Genomic DNA, 18,280 nt, shown 5'->3' on the forward strand with positions numbered 1-18,280 from the left:
ACAAAACGAAAATTAAATGCAGAATCTTGGTATACGTTTAACATTCATTGAAACTTATTGTTTAGATAATGTTTTCTATTCCTTTATTCAAACATAAATAAAAGACGTCTTCTATTCAATAGATTTATACTTCGTATATCATGATATATATCTTCCTACTGTAGGCTTTATTCAGATGTTGGATGATATCAGTCATCTATTGGCTGATTTTGTTTTTTAATTCCTAATATTTTTTCTACTATTCCAGTTTATCTACAAAGAATTCTCTGGAAAGAACGTTTTGATTTCAGGTATTAGATCTTAATTTTGTGTATTTCTTCATTCCTATCACATGTAATCTCTCCATTCCTTCATTATATGCTTATTTGGTTTAGAATTAGAAGACTTCATTCTAGAAGGAAGGAAACCAAAGATATTAAGCACTGGAAAAAGTTCAGTTTTGCATTTGGATGAACTGATTCAATAGTTTTTCGCTGTCACATGTAATGGGAGAATAGAATTAGGTTCACTTTTTTACTAATTAAGAGCAGAAAACTACCAAAGTTCAAATCAGCTAACGTAAGAGGCTAACAATTGCTCTCCAAAAAACAAGGCTGCTGTAGAGTTTCAGATGTACAATAGCTTCAATAGTAGACTTGCCTATTCACATAACAAGAGAAGAGCTACTTTCAAGAGTTGGATGTGCCCCAAAAAAGGGAAAGGAATTAGCTCATGACATACAATCCTTTGGGCCCTAAACTACACATACATGGCAGGTCAATGTGGTGCTTGGATGAGCTGATCGTTCAGCTGTTGTGCAGCATCATCAGCCTGTGGAACAAAAGCATGTCTACGTTGCCATTCACGAAGGTAAAGAACCGCCAGCAGGCAAGCAAAAAGAGTAAGTATTGTTGCATTTCCTTCCTCCATGATGATGTTTTCAACCCATGCTTCAAGTTTTGGATAGACTTCTGGCAGAGAATCAATTGTGTGCACCTGTAATAAACTACTACATTAGCAATGCTGCCAACTATTATAGTAACAAGGGCTTATATGGTATAATTAAGTAATGTTAGTAATCAAGGATTAGATTTTAATGGGAGAACAATTACCAGGGAGCTAAATCAGGGGGACAATTGTTCATGACTATTGTTTATATGTTTTATGAGGTTGTAATAAATAATACACTGATTATTCAATCTGTTACAAAATTTTGAAGAAACTTTGATGGGAGAACAATACTTGCTTGACATTTATCACATCATATGCAGATTAAATTCAAATGTTTCATTTGCATCTTGATAAATTAAATTTAAATGTATAATTTAATTAATGACTTGTGGATAGTATTTCAGTGAAAGCAAGCAACTGATTAAACTCACCAGAAAACTGTTGGCATAATTTTTCCGAACCCATAGGCTTGTAAGTGCAAGGGTGACAGGTAATTTTGCTGCAGAATCAATCTCCAGAGCTTGATCATAGTAGCGTTTTGCAAGATGGAGATCATACGGAAGTCCTTGACCATGCTCATGCATGTACCCAAGATTAAATATTGCCTGTGGATTAAACTGAGATTTTGCATGCATATATGCCTCAGCAGCACGTTCATAATCTTTGTCCGTACCCTAAAAAGATATCAAGATAACAATGATCAGCAATGAAAATTTTCAAACGTAGACAACCTCCAAAAATCTAAAACTAAAAATTCACTCTTCCAATGCACAGAAAAATTGATTTACTCAGAGATACATACCCTACCATAATAGTATGCATCTCCTATCAACAACGCCGCATGTTCATTGCCCTGCTCAGAAGCCTGCCACCATAAAGAGTGTGCACGTTGATGCCTTTCAGCATCTATGCATAGCCCAGATGCTCCAATACACATGCTACGTTCCCCAAATTTATCAAGAATCCATGCAGCATTACTCTGAGCTACCTCATAACCCAGTTCTGCCATCCTGGAGTACAAGAGTAATGCTTTACCTATATCACCTTTCAAGTATGCCTCTAATGCCCACCTAGATAAGGAATTCCATGGTCCCCGTTCAGCAACTACCTTGTATAATGCAGTGGCCTGAAAATCAAATTTACCCAACATTAAACCAAAGTTAGTTAAAATTATTTTAAGTGCAACCTGCACCAAAAATTATGCAGAAAAGAATATCGTAGAAACCAAAATGTACACAATACAGTTTTAGTAGGCAAAGTTAGTCATAAAAGTCAACATTCTTTACTATCCTAAGAAATCTACGTATGGAAATAATCCTCATTAAAGGACAATTTCATCAGAATTCCAATGGAGACATTGAAACTAATTGGACCTTTGTAAATTTGAAACTCCCTATGTCCTATATAGATATGCCCATATTCCTTTACGGGTGTCCCAAAAAATTGTGCTCATTTGTGAATTATTTCATTTTTGGGGTGTGGTTAGGACAATTATACCCTAAACGTATGTAAACACTATAATAAAGAGAATGTTGTGTTTTTTGGACTTTGCAGCATTTCACCTTTTCCCATTCATTCAAACCATGAGTAATGTGTTAATATTGCAATTGCATAAGGAAATTTTGCAAAAAAAAAACCACCTTTAATAAGTGATTTTTTGCAAGAAACCAACTTATAAATTTTTTTTTTGGCAATAACACACCTTAATCAAAAAAAAAATTCCAATGCCACATCTTTGGTTGGAAAAGAGGGTTTGAACCTATTTCCCGGCGTGGCCCGACCACGTGCAAGGCACGTGACATCTTAAAACCACTTTCCAACTATGCAACCCACCGGAGAGAGTAGTTTCGGTGGTGGTGGGGTGGGTAAAGCGGTTTCGGTGGGGTGGGTAAGGAAGTTTCGGTGGCGTTCTGGTCGTTGGCGTAGTTGGAGAGTGGCTTTAAGAGGTCACGTGCAAGTCAGGTCAACACCAGAAAAAGGGGTCAAACCTACTTTTCTGGCCAAAGGTGTGTCATTGCAAAAAATAATTTTGATTAAGGTGTGTCATTGTAAAAAAAAATTTTGATTAAGGTATGTCATTGCAAAAAAAAAAATTTATAAGGTGGTTTCTTGCAAAAAGTTTCTTAAAAAAGGTGTTTTTTGCAAAATTTCCTAAAAGTTAATAATATATTAACCAGATCTTGCCACGTTCACCTCATGAGAATATTCATCTACTTCATGAGCTTATGAATCACACTCACACCAACCAAATTAATGGTGATCATGTATTTTGATGGACAGATCAATTACAAGATTCACTTACCTGTAAACCTACTCTCACAACTCTCACTAGCTCACTTAACATTGGCAGAGGCACCTTTAACTTGGACTAAGACAAGGGGCCCTCACAGCCCACAGCAGGTGATTGCAGTAAAGAGACTGAGGGGGAGGGCAAGAGGGAAAAAAAAAAAAAAAAAAGGTGAGGTACCAGTAACGAATCAAGGTGACTAAAGTTGAGCAGTGATGTGGTTGGAGGCAGCAGGAAGGAGTGCTTGAAGTGGGGAGAACAGAGTGTCAGTAGAAGCAAGAGAGAAGGAGAGAATAAGGAGGCGGCTTATAATAGTAAGAAAAAAAAATTAAAAAAAAAAAAAGAAAAGAAAAGAAAAGAAAAGGAAATATGGGAAGAACTGAAGGATTGGATAAAAGTGACTAATAAGCCAATCCCTTGAATTTAGAAAGAGGGTTCTAGAGCCAATGATTCCATCTCCCTTTATGACACTTTGCATGATGACAAAAGCTCATACCACCCCTCAAATAGAACCAAACACAGATCGGAAGTGTAATGGAAAGTGACTAAGAGAATAGATTAAAAAGTCATGCCATGTCAAGAATTAAGAAAGCAAGCTAAATCAGCTTACCATTTGAAGATTTCTCTTCAGACCCACACCAGTATGAAACATCTTTGCTAACTGATAAAAAGCCTTCGGTTGACCAGCATTTGAAGCCATTATAAAATATTTGCAAGCCAGCTTCACATCTTTCTTTACCCCCATCCCTTTGAGATACAATACCCCAAGATTATAGAAGCCCCCAGAGTCATCATTATCAGCCGCTTTTTCAAATAACTCCTTTGCCTGTAAAGAGAAAGCCTTTCCCTAAGACAACTGAAATTCTTAATTTAAAAACAGAACAAATAAATACCAACACTATCTAAGCAAAATCACGAGAATTAGAAAAGAGATGCAGGGCACATTTTTACACTTGCAACTAAATAATATGTTAAGATAATTAAACTTGCTCAACAAATTTATATAGCTTTCATAATTTAAATCCCTACCCAAAATGCAGAAACTAATTGCTGAAACATCTTTCACATGACCCAGCCTAAGTAGGATGGGAATTCTCAGAGTCTTGTCTCCCTTTCTTTCTTCTTTCTTTTTTCTCTCTCTTTTTTTTTTTTTTTTTTTTTTAGGTGTTAATCTGGGCTTTGAAATGGTTACTTGAGTAGTTTTTGCACAAAATAGTTACCGAGCAGTTTTGGTTTCTACTTTCAAATATAGAGGCCTTGAAAGGACCATAAGGTGTCTAGGCTTTGGAGATTTAGGTTACCTATAATGAATCTATGCACATAATGGCAGCTTATAGAGGCCTGGAAATGTTGTTATAGTCAAGCACTGCTGGAAGGTAGGGATGGTAATGGGTCAGATTCGGATTTTGCATCCAATCAGAATCCAACCCTACAAGTTGTCGGATTTTTAATCTGCCTCTTACTCCGATATCCGACTCCGAGTTTCTGCTCTGATTCGACTAAAAACCCAGCATCCGACTCCGACCGGACTTTCGATTTTTTTATTTTTTTATTTTTTTTATTTTTTTTTGGTAAATGACTTTCAATTTTATTTTGACCCAATTATCAATAGCAACAAAATATATAATCAATGGCAAAGACCTATAAATCCATAAATAGAATATTTAAAATATATAAGCACAAGTACATATAAAAGTTGGAGTCGGATCGGATAAGTTGGATTCAAAGTAGAATCCAACTCCAACCTCCTCCGACTCGGAGTTGGATTTTATAAAACGGAGTCGGATTCGGATTATTATTTTTCGGATTCGGCTTGGATTTTTTTCTTCGAACAGATTGGATAAGGGTCAGATCCAGACTATATTGCCATCTTGACTAGATGGTACTTGCAGGAATGCAATTGCTCAATGGCTAGCTGAAAAAACCACAAAATAAAAGCTACTTGACAGCATACACAGCTAGAGCTATCTTTCTTTCTTTCTTTCTTTTTTCTCTCTCTCTCTCTTTTTTTTTTTTTTTTTTTTATATTTCGGGTGTTAATCTGGGCTTTGAAATGGTTATTTGAGTAATTTTTGCACAAAATAGTCACCGAGCAGTTTTGGTTTCTACTTTCAAATATAGAGGCCTTGAAAGGACCATAAGGTGTCTAGGCTTTGGAGATTTAGGTTACCTATAATGAACCTAGGCACATAATTGGGAAATTTTGTTATAGTCAAGCACTGTTGGACGGTAGGGATGGCAATGGGTCAGATTCGGATTTTGCATCCAATCAGGATCCAACCCTACAAGCTGTCAGATTTTTAATCTGCCTCTTACTCCGATATCTGACTCCGAGAATCTGCTCTAATTCGACTAAAAACCAAACATCCGACTCCGACCGGACTTCCAATTTTATTTTTATTTTTATTTTTTTATTTTTTGGTAAATGACTTTCAATTTTATTTTGACCCAATTATCAATAGCAACAAAATATATAATCAATGGCAAATACCTATAAATCCATAAATAGAATATTTAAAATATATAAGTACAAGTGCATATAAAATTTGGAGTCGGATCGGATAAGTTGGATTCAAAGTAGAATCCAACTCCAACCTCCTCCGACTCGGAGTTGGATTTTATAAAACGGAGTCGGATTCGGATTATTATTTTTCGGATTCGGCTTGGATTTTTTTCTTCGAACAGATTGGATAAGGGTCAGATCCAGACTATATTGCCATCTTGACTAGATGGTACTTGCAGGAATGCAATTGCTCAATGGCTAGCTGAAAAAACCACAAAATAAAAGCTACTTGACAGCATACACAGCTAGAGCTATCTTTCTTTCTTTCTTTCTTTTTTCTCTCTCTCTCTCTTTTTTTTTTTTTTTTTTTTATATTTCGGGTGTTAATCTGGGCTTTGAAATGGTTATTTGAGTAATTTTTGCACAAAATAGTCACCGAGCAGTTTTGGTTTCTACTTTCAAATATAGAGGCCTTGAAAGGACCATAAGGTGTCTAGGCTTTGGAGATTTAGGTTACCTATAATGAACCTAGGCACATAATTGGGAAATTTTGTTATAGTCAAGCACTGTTGGACGGTAGGGATGGCAATGGGTCAGATTCGGATTTTGCATCCAATCAGGATCCAACCCTACAAGCTGTCAGATTTTTAATCTGCCTCTTACTCCGATATCTGACTCCGAGAATCTGCTCTAATTCGACTAAAAACCAAACATCCGACTCCGACCGGACTTCCAATTTTATTTTTATTTTTATTTTTTTATTTTTTGGTAAATGACTTTCAATTTTATTTTGACCCAATTATCAATAGCAACAAAATATATAATCAATGGCAAATACCTATAAATCCATAAATAGAATATTTAAAATATATAAGTACAAGTGCATATAAAATTTGGAGTCGGATCGGATAAGTTGGATTCAAAGTAGAATCCAACTCCAACCTCCTCCGACTCGGAGTTGGATTTTATAAAACGGAGTCGGATTCGGATTATTATTTTTCGGATTCGGCTTGGATTTTTTTCTTCGAACAGATTGGATAAGGGTCAGATCCAGACTATATTGCCATCTTGACTAGATGGTACTTGCAGGAATGCAATTGCTCAATGGCTAGCTGAAAAAACCACAAAATAAAAGCTACTTGACAGCATACACAGCTAGAGCTATCTTTCTTTCTTTCTTTCTTTTTTCTCTCTCTCTCTCTTTTTTTTTTTTTTTTTTTTATATTTCGGGTGTTAATCTGGGCTTTGAAATGGTTATTTGAGTAATTTTTGCACAAAATAGTCACCGAGCAGTTTTGGTTTCTACTTTCAAATATAGAGGCCTTGAAAGGACCATAAGGTGTCTAGGCTTTGGAGATTTAGGTTACCTATAATGAACCTAGGCACATAATTGGGAAATTTTGTTATAGTCAAGCACTGTTGGACGGTAGGGATGGCAATGGGTCAGATTCGGATTTTGCATCCAATCAGGATCCAACCCTACAAGCTGTCAGATTTTTAATCTGCCTCTTACTCCGATATCTGACTCCGAGAATCTGCTCTAATTCGACTAAAAACCAAACATCCGACTCCGACCGGACTTCCAATTTTATTTTTATTTTTATTTTTTTATTTTTTGGTAAATGACTTTCAATTTTATTTTGACCCAATTATCAATAGCAACAAAATATATAATCAATGGCAAATACCTATAAATCCATAAATAGAATATTTAAAATATATAAGTACAAGTGCATATAAAATTTGGAGTCGGATCGGATAAGTTGGATTCAAAGTAGAATCCAACTCCAACCTCCTCCGACTCGGAGTTGGATTTTATAAAACGGAGTCGGATTCGGATTATTATTTTTCGGATTCGGCTTGGATTTTTTTCTTCGAACAGATTGGATAAGGGTCAGATCCAGACTATATTGCCATCTTGACTAGATGGTACTTGCAGGAATGCAATTGCTCAATGGCTAGCTGAAAAAACCACAAAATAAAAGCTACTTGACAGCATACACAGCTAGAGCTATCGTGCACACATGAGCATGCATGTTATGCCCCAGTGGCACTTCTCTTTTGCACTCACGTCTGTTAACTGTACTTTAAGGTACTCAATGTAATCCAAATAAGATACTAACCCCCCCCCCCCCCCCCTCGGCGAGCTGTGGAAGAGAATTCAACCATGCTGGTATGGATTATATAGAGACCTTCAACTATGGACACATACAGATAACTCTCAGCTAGAAAGATTAAAATAAAAAATAAAAAAAATAAAATAAAAAGCTAATGTGAGTGAATTTGGGTTTTCTACAACTCATCAGATGCACTTTTCCAACCATAATATACTCAGATCTAAAACAATTGAGCCACTAAATGCAACTAATTTAAATGGACTGACACCTCAGAATAAAAAACCAGTTAGCAGCAAAGTTAAAAACCAGAAGTAGGTTCATGACAACACGCAGCTCATGGCAAGAAGATATTACCTTCGTATAATTCTTCTTCTCCACTCCATAACCTTTGACATACAAATATCCAATGCCATTATAAGCTGAGTAAAGCTGTTGTTTAGCTGCAAGAGTAAGCCATTCCAGAGCTTTCGTATAATTCCTGTCCACCCCACTTCCCCTTACATATATCTCTCCGAGAAGCTCCATGGACCTGGGTTCTCCTTTCTCGGCTGCTTTCAAGAACCAGGATAATGCCTTGGGAATATCACGACGCAATCCCCTGAGTCCAAAATAATAGAAGATGCCAATCTTGTACATTGCCGCAGCATTGCCCTTTTGTGCCTGGTATTCCAATATCTGAAAATCTTCATCATCTTCCCCTCGCGACTTCCTTAAGGCTTCCTTGTTTTCCTCGGCTCCAACATGAATCCTTACTGACTCAACAACAGGCGAATCCTTAGATATCAAAAAACTATTCACCGCCACTTCAGCTAATTCACCATATAGTTTAGCTGCTTCGTCATACATCTGCAGCAACGAGACCGTAATAAATCACTAGACAACACGAAAGATGCAAATTCAACCATATACAAGCAAACCACTCCATACAAGTTACTCACCACAATTTACAATAGTATCAGAAACATGAAAATTAACTCCACCATATAAACATTTGATAAATACCAAAATTAAACAGAAAATTCGACATTCTATAGTTGTGCATGTAGTTGCTCTAAACGAAACTATAACCCATGTTTCCCCAATGAACTATGAACATTTTCTTCCTAATAGCAACAACAAAGCATGGTAACATAAGCAACCAAATTTCAAAATCATCATAAAAACAACATACTACCTCCGTTTCTTATTAGTCGCAACAAATGGTATTATTTATGAGACATAAAAAAATTCATTTGTCGCAACTAATAAATAATTGATTCAATGTCAAAAACATGCAAAATCGAAAATCAAAGATTAAGCAAGACAAACCCTTACATCTTGGCGAGCATAGAAATTAGCAAGAGCCATCTTAGACTGCAAATTACCCCCATTAGCAGCAAAATAATGGTACAAAAACGCCTTGGCTTTATTCCTCTCTCTACCAATACCCATATGATACAAAAACCCAAGAACAGACCTAGCATGAGGATCACCACTCTTAGCAGCAGCCTCAATTTCCGATGAAGCTTCCTCCATCAATCTCAATTCACCCAAACTTGCAGCACCCACCATCTTCGAAACCCCTGAGTAATACAATGATACATCTTGATGTCTCCCCACTTCGTCTTGTTCAAGAATAAATCGCCATGATCCAGAATCGAGCTCGTCTTCGGACTTTGGTTCAATTCCACCAAACTCGTCCCAGTCGGGATCGGAGTCGGGATCGGAGTGTTCTTCGGTTGGATTGTTGACGGATTCTTTAAGATCATCTTGAGTGAGAACGAGTACGTAAGGCCGGCAAAGGTAACACAGAGGGAGGAGAGAGAAAATCACAATGAAGATCAGGTGCCTGAATCGTTGCCGCATTTTTTTGCCGTCGATAGGTGGTTGAATTTGTTTTTCAATTCTTTGATTTTGATTAGTGTTGTATTGTGTGAGTTCATCCAGTTATGTTACCGATACTGCTATATTGCTGAATTTTTTTTTTTTTTTTTTTTTTTTTTGGGTTGTTCGTTATTGTTTTTTGTACATTGGCACTTTGGCGTGGCATATCCAATCAATTTTTGCCACGACAGCTAACATAAAAAAATTATAACTTCCCCGTACGAGGAAATGGAAATGGAGGATTGTTAGGTATTTTTTTTTTGGGTTTTTTTTAAGCTATGCCCCTAAGGTAATCGAGTTTTTAAGTTGTACCCATACTTTTTCAAATTTCTAAGTTGTGCCTCTCAAATTTCTAAGTTGTACCCATCCTTAGGAGATCCATGTCAAACTTAACTATAAATCTACAACCTTTAAAAGTGAGAAGTTGAGAAAGATTAGGAGTTTTGGCAAAAATTAGTGAAAATTAGTGAAAGAAATAGTGCATTGACCATAATTTACTCATCCTTTGTTGGTAAAATGGTAATTGCAAAAATGCCATCAAATCCTTGAATTTTGTTGACTTTCATGACTTTTTGATGACTTTCTTGACCTTTTGGAAAAAAAGAAATTTTGACTTTTGCTACCTCACAAACACATCAATTTCACTTTTGCTACCTATCAAAACTTTTATTTTATTTTGCTACCTAACACTTGCCCTTTTTTTAAGTTTTGCTACCACTTAACGGAATCCATTAAGGAATCCGTTAAGTGGGTCCATAACGACACGTGTCGTGTTATTATTGGCCCAAAAAAATTAAAAAAAAATTAAAATAAAATAAAATAAAGGAAAAACCTAAACTACCCAGCCACCACCCCCTTCCCCTCACCGCACCCCTCCCCGAAACCACCAGCCGCGTCGCACCACCACCCCCTACCCACTAGATCCCTTCCCCTCCCTTTCCCGCAACCGCCTCGCTCCCAAAAACCACCAAACCCAAAACCCTAAAAACTCAACCTCCATTTTTCTCTCTCCTCCGCCATGGGAAGCCAGCAAGCTGAAGATCCTTAGTACCAGAAATTGATGAAAAATTGTGAGGTCGAGTACGAATATCGAAGGTGTAAGGCTTCTGGAGCCATGGAATTCGGGACATGAGTACCTTCGCCGACAGTTTCATCGAGAACTTCGCGAAAACGGTTGAAGATGACGGCCCTTTCGCCGCCGCAGCTTGCTGGCTTCCCATGGCAGAGGAGAGAGAAAAATGGAGGTTGAGTTTTTAGGGTTTTGGGTTTGGTGATTTTTGGGCGAGGCGGTTGCAGGAAAGGGAGGGGAAGGGATCCGGTGGGTAGGGGGTGGTGGTGCGACGCGGCTGGTGGTTTCGGGAGGGGTGCGGTGAGGTGGGGGGAAGGGGGTGGTGGCGCAGGGGTGGTGGCTGGGTAGTTTAGGTTTTTCCTTTTTTATTTTTTTTTCATTTTTTTAATTTTTTTTTAATTTTTTTGGGCCAATAATAACACGACACATGTCGTTATGGACCCACTTAACGGATTCCGTTCAGTGGTAGCAAAATTTAAAAAAAGGGCAAGTGTTAGGTAGCAAAAGAAAATAAAAGTTTTGATAGGTAGCAAAATTGAAATTGAGGTGTTTGTGAGGCAGCAAAAGTCAAAATTTCTTGGAAAAAATGAGTTGTGAAATAACCAAAATTATCTCCTTCTTTGTTGGTTATTGCAAATTTTCCATCAAAATTTGCTGATTTTTTTTTACTTTTTTTAAACTTTATTGACTTTCATTAGTATAATTGTGGTTCATGTGTTTTAATTAAAATTAAGTGATGAGGTGTACATAACTTTCTTTGTTTAGTTTAATTTAATAACATGAAATATATATATATATGTATATATGTATATGTATATATATATATATATGTATATATATATATATATATATATATATATATATATATATATATATACATATATATATATATATATATACATACATATACATACATATATATATATATATATAAGCTAATACAAGTGTTTGGTAAAGCTGATTGACTAGTCAAATAAGCTAATACAAGTGTTCGATAGTTCTTTGATTGCACCTTCTAATATATGGTTCTAGTGTGGAAACATGGAGGCTATGTTAGGAGAAATTGATTAACCCCGGAAGGCGGTTAGATTGAGCTTTAATTCGATATTCTTGCATGCTTAGTTTACCATTGCTTTGCTTCCGTGTTATTGCATGATCAATTGGCAACTACATCTACCTACTTCCCTTGGTGCTTAGTTATATTGATTTTTAATCATTCTTAATCTCTAGTTTAATCTCTTAGTTATTCACACTTCTTGTTCCGAGGTAGCTTAAGTATTAAGTAGTGAATGTGGTGTTTATGCATGTCTCCTTGTGGTTCGACCCCTATGCTTGCCTTATACTTATATTAGGTTTGTTTAGGTGTATAAATTATATTTGATCTAGGGATAGACAATTGACGACGCGTTTATTCCCTTGTCAAATTGGCGCCGTTGCCGGGGAGACGGCTTCCATTGTTTTTTCATTACTTTATTTGAGACTATCTCATTCCTTGTTTGTTAGTATTTGCTACTACTTGTTACTTGTCAGTGCTTACGTTCTCCTTAGCTTTGTTGTATGAACAGAGGACGAACTCGCTCAAGGTCTTTGATTCCCATCGATCCGGAGCTAGAAAGATCTTTGTCCTTACTTCGAAGAGAAGCGAGAGCGAGGAGTAGAAATTCTCACACCCCAACGAAAGAAGGAGTAAGAGAATTGGAAGATACTCCACCATCTTCACCCTCAAGTGAAGACTTAAATAGTGCTAATTCACCATCAAGTCCCGGAATCAACCCCTTTCAATCTTTAAGTCCGAAAGTGAAGAAGGTTCTAAAATGGGAGAGAATACACCTTTGAGTCGTCTTGGGGCTCCCGAAGCCTTTAGAGCCCAAAGTGGGATCCTGACCCCTACCACTCAAGCCAACAATTTCGAAATCAAGCCCAATTTGATTGCTTTGATAGAGAGGAAACAATTCTCGGGTGGAAAATTTGAAAGCCCTCATGAGCATTTAAAAGAATTTGAGAGATATTGTGACACAATCAAAGCCAATGGAGTGACTCAAGAGTACATCTGCCTCAAGATGTTTCCATTTTCTTTAATTGGGAGAGGTCTAGAATGGCTAGAGAAGGAGGTGCCCCCTAACTCTCTCACGACTTGGGATCAAGTAACTACGGCTTTCTTGAGGAGGTTTTATAACCATAGGAAGACCGCCGAGGCTCGATCTTTAATTCAAGGTTTTCGCCAAAAGAGTGGTGAGACTCTGAGTGCGGCATGGGACCGGTACAAAGAGCGTCAACGTCAATGCCCACATCATGGGATACCCAAGTATCAACTCATCCACACTTTCTATGGAGGTCTCTCACCACAAGGGAGAACAAGCCTAGATGCCGCCGGCGGCGGTCCAATCATGAACAAAGGAGAGGATTAAGTGGAATGCATCATAGAGGAGGCCGCAAAGCATTATGATGATTGGTATGAAGGAGAAAGGGAGGCCACTTCTAGCAAAGGTGTCTATGCATTGGAGAAAGCCAACGCAATCAAAAACCTTTCTTCCCTAATCTCCAAGATGGCCAAGCAAATGGACGAAATGATGAAAGAAAGGTCCAACCCTCATGGTAATACCTCCCCTTCAACCAAGGGAGGCAATGGTATGACCACTTCTTCCCCCTCTTCTTATAATAAAATGCCTCAAGGATGCATGTTTTGCTCAAATTGTGAAACTTATGATCATGATACCTCCCATTGTGTGTATGCTTGTGAAGTTCAACCCCCTCCCTATGAACATGATGATAATGTAGAAGATGTCAATGCCATGAATTTTGCTCCTAGAATGGAAAATGTAGGGAACTTGAGGCCAAACTCCAATCAAATGGGGAATTGGAATCAAGGTGGAAACCGTGGTTGGAACCAAAGTGGTGGTGGTTATGGTAACCAATACCATGGTGGGGGAGGCCCTTCCAATTTCAATGGAAGAGGCTACTCTAACCAAAGGGGGTATGGCTATCAAAACCAACAACCCAACTCCCGATACCATGACCATCAAAATTAAAATTTTGGTGATCAAGGTAACATGGGAAACAATCGACAAATCAATGTTCCCAACCAAGGCACCGGAGGCAATAGGGGCCAAAATGTTTCTAACTATGCCCAAACCAATAGGCCTCCAGGTTTCCATCAAGCCCAACTTCCTCCACCTCAACAACCTCTTCAAATTGAGGCCCTCTTAATGATCCCGTGATGGCTAAGCTAGATGCCATCATGAAAATGCATGAGGAGGAAAAGAAGAGAAATGAGGAGGATAAAAAGCGAGCCAATGCTCATATGAAAATGCTTGAAACCCAAATTACCCAACTTGCTTCTAATTCCTCTTCTTCTTCTTCTTCCTCTATCCCTAGTCAAGGAGTCAACCCAAAACCATTGTATGCCGTGACAACAAGGAGTGGAAAGGTAGTAGGGAGTGACCCCTTAGTTGAGGAGGAACCTCGAAAAGAAGTAGAGTTAGAGAGAGGGGATGAGAGAACCAAGGAGCCTTCTAATGTTGAGAGGAAGAAGGATGTTGAGGTGCAAAAGGAGAAAGAGACCACCCCCTTGCCCCTAAATCTCTAACCTAGAGAGGAGAGGTTACCTTTTCCCCAAAGATTTGTGAGAGCTAAGCTTGATGCTCAATTTGGGAAGTTTTTTGATGTGATTAAGAATTTGCATGTTTCCCTTCCTTTTGTAGATGCCATGAAACAAATGCCCCATTACTCTAAGTTTTTGAAAGATCTATTGAGTGGGAGAAGGGAGTGTGAAACGGTGAGCTTGACCGCCAATTGTAGTGCAATCCTTTCCAACAAACTTCCCGCCAAGTTGAAGGATCCGGGTAGTTTTTCCATCCCTTGTTCTATTAATGGCATTGAGTTTGACAAAGCTTTGTGTGATTTAGGAGCAAGTGTGAGCCTCATGCCCTACTCCGTCTACCTAAAGCTTAGTGTAGGAACCCTTTCCCCCACTAACATTACTCTCCAACTAGCGGATCGGTTCATTAAATTTCCCATGGGTAAGGTTGAGGACATTCCCCTTAGGGTAGGAAAGTTCACATTTCCCGTGGATTTTTATGTGCTAGAGATGGATGAGGATGAGAGGATTCCTATTATCTTGGGTAGGCCTTTTTTAGCCACCTCTAGGGCCATCGTTGATGTGAAGGAGGGTAAAATATCTTTGAAAATTGACAATGATTCAATTGAGTTTGATTTGAATAATGTCATGCAACAACCTTCCTCAAGTGGTGAATGCTTTAGAGTTGATGTTCTAGATACCATGCTTAGTGAATTTTCTCGTTCCCATTTGCATGCTTCTAACGATCCCCTAGAAAGTGTATTGTTGAATGATTCTAAGCTAGGTGCTCACAAGGACGACATTCAATTCTATGAGGATTTGCTAGAGGAAAGCAAGAGCGAGTGCATGGATGAGAGTATGGAGGAAGAGGCTTTTCATATCCATGATCTCTTTCAAGTTGAGGAAAGAGAGGAGAGCACCAATGGTAAGGGAGCACCAAAGGTAGACTTGAAACCTCTACCTTTGGGCTTGAGGTATGTATTTCTTGGTTCTAATGAGTCTTTCCCCGTAATTATTAATTCCAACCTAACGGAGGAGCAAACCTCCCTCTTGATCAATGTTTTAAAAAAACACAAGAAAGCTTTAGGCTATACCATTGATGACATCAAAGGTATAAGTCCTTCTTTATGCATGCACAAAATTGATCTAGAGGGAGATTCCAAACCCGTTAGGCAAAGGCAAAGGAAGCTTAACCCTTCCATGCAAGAGGTTGTGCGGAAGGAAGTGGCTAAGCTTCTTGATGCGGGAATTATATACCCAATTGCTCATAGTGATTGGGTATCTCCCGTGCAAGTTGTGCCTAAGAAAGGGGGAATGACGGTAGTGAAAAATGATCATGATCAACTAGTTCCCACTAGGCTTGTAACCGGTTGGCGCATGTGCATTGACTATCGCCAACTTAACACAAGTACATGCAAAGATCATTTTCCATTACCGTTCATTGATCAAATGTTGGAGAGGCTTACAAAGCATTCCTTCTATTGTTTCCTTGATGGTTATTCGGGATTTTTCCAAATCCCGATTGACCCCAAGGATCAAGAGAAGACGACTTTCACATGTCCCTACGGTACTTATGCGTATCGTAGGATGCCTTTTGGGCTTTGTAATGCTCCCGCAACATTCCAACGTTGTATGATGTCTATTTTCAGTGATATGATTGAGGATGAGATAGAAGTCTTTATGGATGACTTCTCCGTTGGAGGAGCCACCTATGAAGATTGTCTATCTAATTTATCTCGTTGCTTGGAAAGATGTGAGACGGCTAACCTCGTGTTGAATTGGGAAGAGTGCCATTTTATGGTAGAAAGTGGGATTGTTCTTGGCTATAAAATTTCCCATGCCGGCATTGAGGTTGATAGAGCCAAGGTAGAGGTCATTGAGAAACTTCCTCCCCCCACCAACTTGAGGGAAGTGAGATCTTTTCTTTGATTGCAAAGCCTCTCACATCCCTATTACAACAAGATAAAGAGTTTGTATTTGATGATGCTTGTCAAGAATCTTTTTGTAGGTTGAAAGAGGCCCTTTGCACCGACCCTATTGTCTAAGGTCCGGATTGGTCTCTTCCATTTGAGCTCATGTGCGATGCAAGCGACGAGGCTATTGGTTCGGTTCTTGGGCAACGGAAGGATGGGAAGCTTCATGTCATACATTATTTGTCCAAAACTCTCAATGACGCCCAACGAAACTACACAACCACCGAGAAGGAATTCTTAGCGGTTATTCATTCATTTGAGAAGTTTAGAACCTACCTCGTTGGTTCTAGGATAATTGTGTACACCGTCCATTCGACTCTCAAATATTTGATAGGGAAGAAGGAAGCTAAACCAAGGTTGTTGGGATGGGTTTTAGTTCTCCAAGACTTTGATTATGAAATGAGAGATAAGAAGGGAGCCGAGAATGTGGTGGCGGATCACCTTTCAAGGTTGGGCGGTGCAAGGTTCAAGGATGATGGTTTGCCAATAGAGGATGCTCTAAGGGATGATGTGCTATATGTTCTTGAGGTGAAGTCGGCTCCATGGTATGCGGATATTGTGAATTACTTGGCTTGTGGTGCCATACCTCCGGATTTCACTTCACAACAACGTCGAAAGCTCAAGCACGAGGCAAAGAGATATATTTGGGATGAACCGATTTTGTTGAAGAGAGGGATTGAAGGGTTGTTGAGGAGATGCGTCCCCGACGATGAGTTTCAAAGTGTGCTCCATATGTGCCACTCTTCTCCTTGTGGCGGGCATATGAGTGCTCAGAAAACCGCCTCAAAAGTTCTTCAATCAATGCTCTTTTGGCCTTCCTTATTCAAGGATTCTTGGATATTTGTCAAGACCTACGATAGATGTCAAAGGGTGGGGAATATTTCGAGAAGGGATGAAATGCCACAAAACCCTATCCTTGAGCTTGAAGTTTTCGATGTGTGGGCGATAGATTTCATGGGCCCTTTTGTCTCCTCAAATGGGAACAAATATATTTTGGTTGCCGTTGACTACGTGTCCAAATGGGCGGAAGCCATAGCTTCTCCAACAAATGACTTAAAAGTGGTGGTTAACCTCTTCAAGAAAGTGATCTTCCCAAGATTCGGTGTTCCGAGGGCGATTATTAGTGATGGGGGGTCACATTTCAAACATCACACCTTCGTGTGATTACTTGAGAAATATGGGGTATCTCACAAGCGGGGGCTTGCTTATCACTCCCAAACAAGTGGTCAAGCGGAGGTCACAAATAGAGAGCTCAAAGTGATCTTGGAGAAGACAGTTGCCAGAACGAGGAAGGATTGGTCCTCTAAGCTCATTGATTCTCTATGGGCTTATAGGACCGCTTTCAAAACGCCAATTGGGACCACCCCTTACAAGCTTGTATATGGGAAGAATTGTCATTTGCCCGTGGAGATGGAGCATCGTGCTCATTGGGCGATCAAGCAAATCAACTTGGATCTCCATAGTGTGGGGGAGCAAAGGCTTTAGAGTTTCATAAGCTAGAGGAGTTGAGGTTGAGTGCCTATGAGAATGCAAGTATGTATAAGGCAAGATCAAAAGCGTGGCATGACGCTCAAATCATCAAGAAAGATTTTGTCAAAGGGCAAAAGGTGCTCCTCTTTAACTCGAGGATGAAGCTCTTCCCGGGCAAGCTCCGATCAAGATGGAGTGGGCCATACATTGTTACGGAGGTATTCCCGTATGGAGCATATGAAATTTCCCAAGATGGCCACTCCCCTTTCAAAGTCAACGGCCAACGCCTCAAGCCTTATTTTGAAGGATCCCCAAGTGATGAACTAGTTTCAGTTACTCTAAGTGATGTGCATCGTCAATTCAACCCTCCTTGATCAACTCGAGGAACGTCGAGCTAACGACGCTAACCAAAAGCGCTTCCGGGAGGCAACCCGAGTTTCTCGTTATTTTCTTTAGTCTTTTGATTTGTGGATTTGGATTAATTTGGATTT

At 39.0% G+C, this 18,280-nt stretch overlaps 1 protein-coding gene and 1 non-coding gene across 2 annotated transcripts; both read right to left on the bottom strand.

Moving 5' to 3' along the window:
- Positions 1-549: 549 nt before the first annotated feature.
- LOC145610006 (ERAD-associated E3 ubiquitin-protein ligase component HRD3A-like) lies at positions 550-9,795 on the bottom strand. The gene is made up of 6 exons (XM_081665254.1): positions 9,152-9,795; positions 8,192-8,683; positions 3,828-4,043; positions 1,733-2,056; positions 1,362-1,604; positions 550-975 (listed from the first exon to the last, which is right to left on the bottom strand). The coding sequence occupies exons 1-6, from the start codon at positions 9,680-9,682 to the stop codon at positions 757-759; spliced, it is 2,025 nt and encodes a 674-aa protein (XP_081521380.1). The 5' UTR covers positions 9,683-9,795; the 3' UTR covers positions 550-756.
- A 3,167-nt stretch (positions 9,796-12,962) lies between these two features.
- On the bottom strand, positions 12,963-13,068 carry LOC145612848 (small nucleolar RNA R71). The gene has a single exon (XR_014106762.1). It is a non-coding gene; the product is annotated as a small nucleolar RNA R71 (small nucleolar RNA).
- Between the last annotated feature and the right edge of the window lie 5,212 nt (positions 13,069-18,280).

This window comes from Chenopodium album, chromosome 24 (genome assembly GCF_948465745.1).
Source record: "Chenopodium album chromosome 24, dcCheAlbu1.1, whole genome shotgun sequence".
Classification (NCBI taxonomy): Eukaryota; Viridiplantae; Streptophyta; class Magnoliopsida; order Caryophyllales; family Amaranthaceae; genus Chenopodium; species Chenopodium album.

What these genes read in the sequence shown, in the direction of transcription:
- LOC145610006 (XM_081665254.1), bottom strand. Translation starts at nt 9,682, where the DNA reads ATGCGGCAACGATTCAGGCACCTGATCTTCATTGTGATTTTCTCTCTC. An exon ending in ATTTCTATGCTCGCCAAGAT is followed by an intron (nt 8,684 to 9,151) that starts GTAAGGGTTTGT and finishes TCGTTGCTGCAG; the next exon opens with ATGTATGACGAAGCAGCTAA. An exon ending in AGAAGAAGAATTATACGAAG is followed by an intron (nt 4,044 to 8,191) that starts GTAATATCTTCT and finishes TTCTCTTTACAG; the next exon opens with GCAAAGGAGTTATTTGAAAA.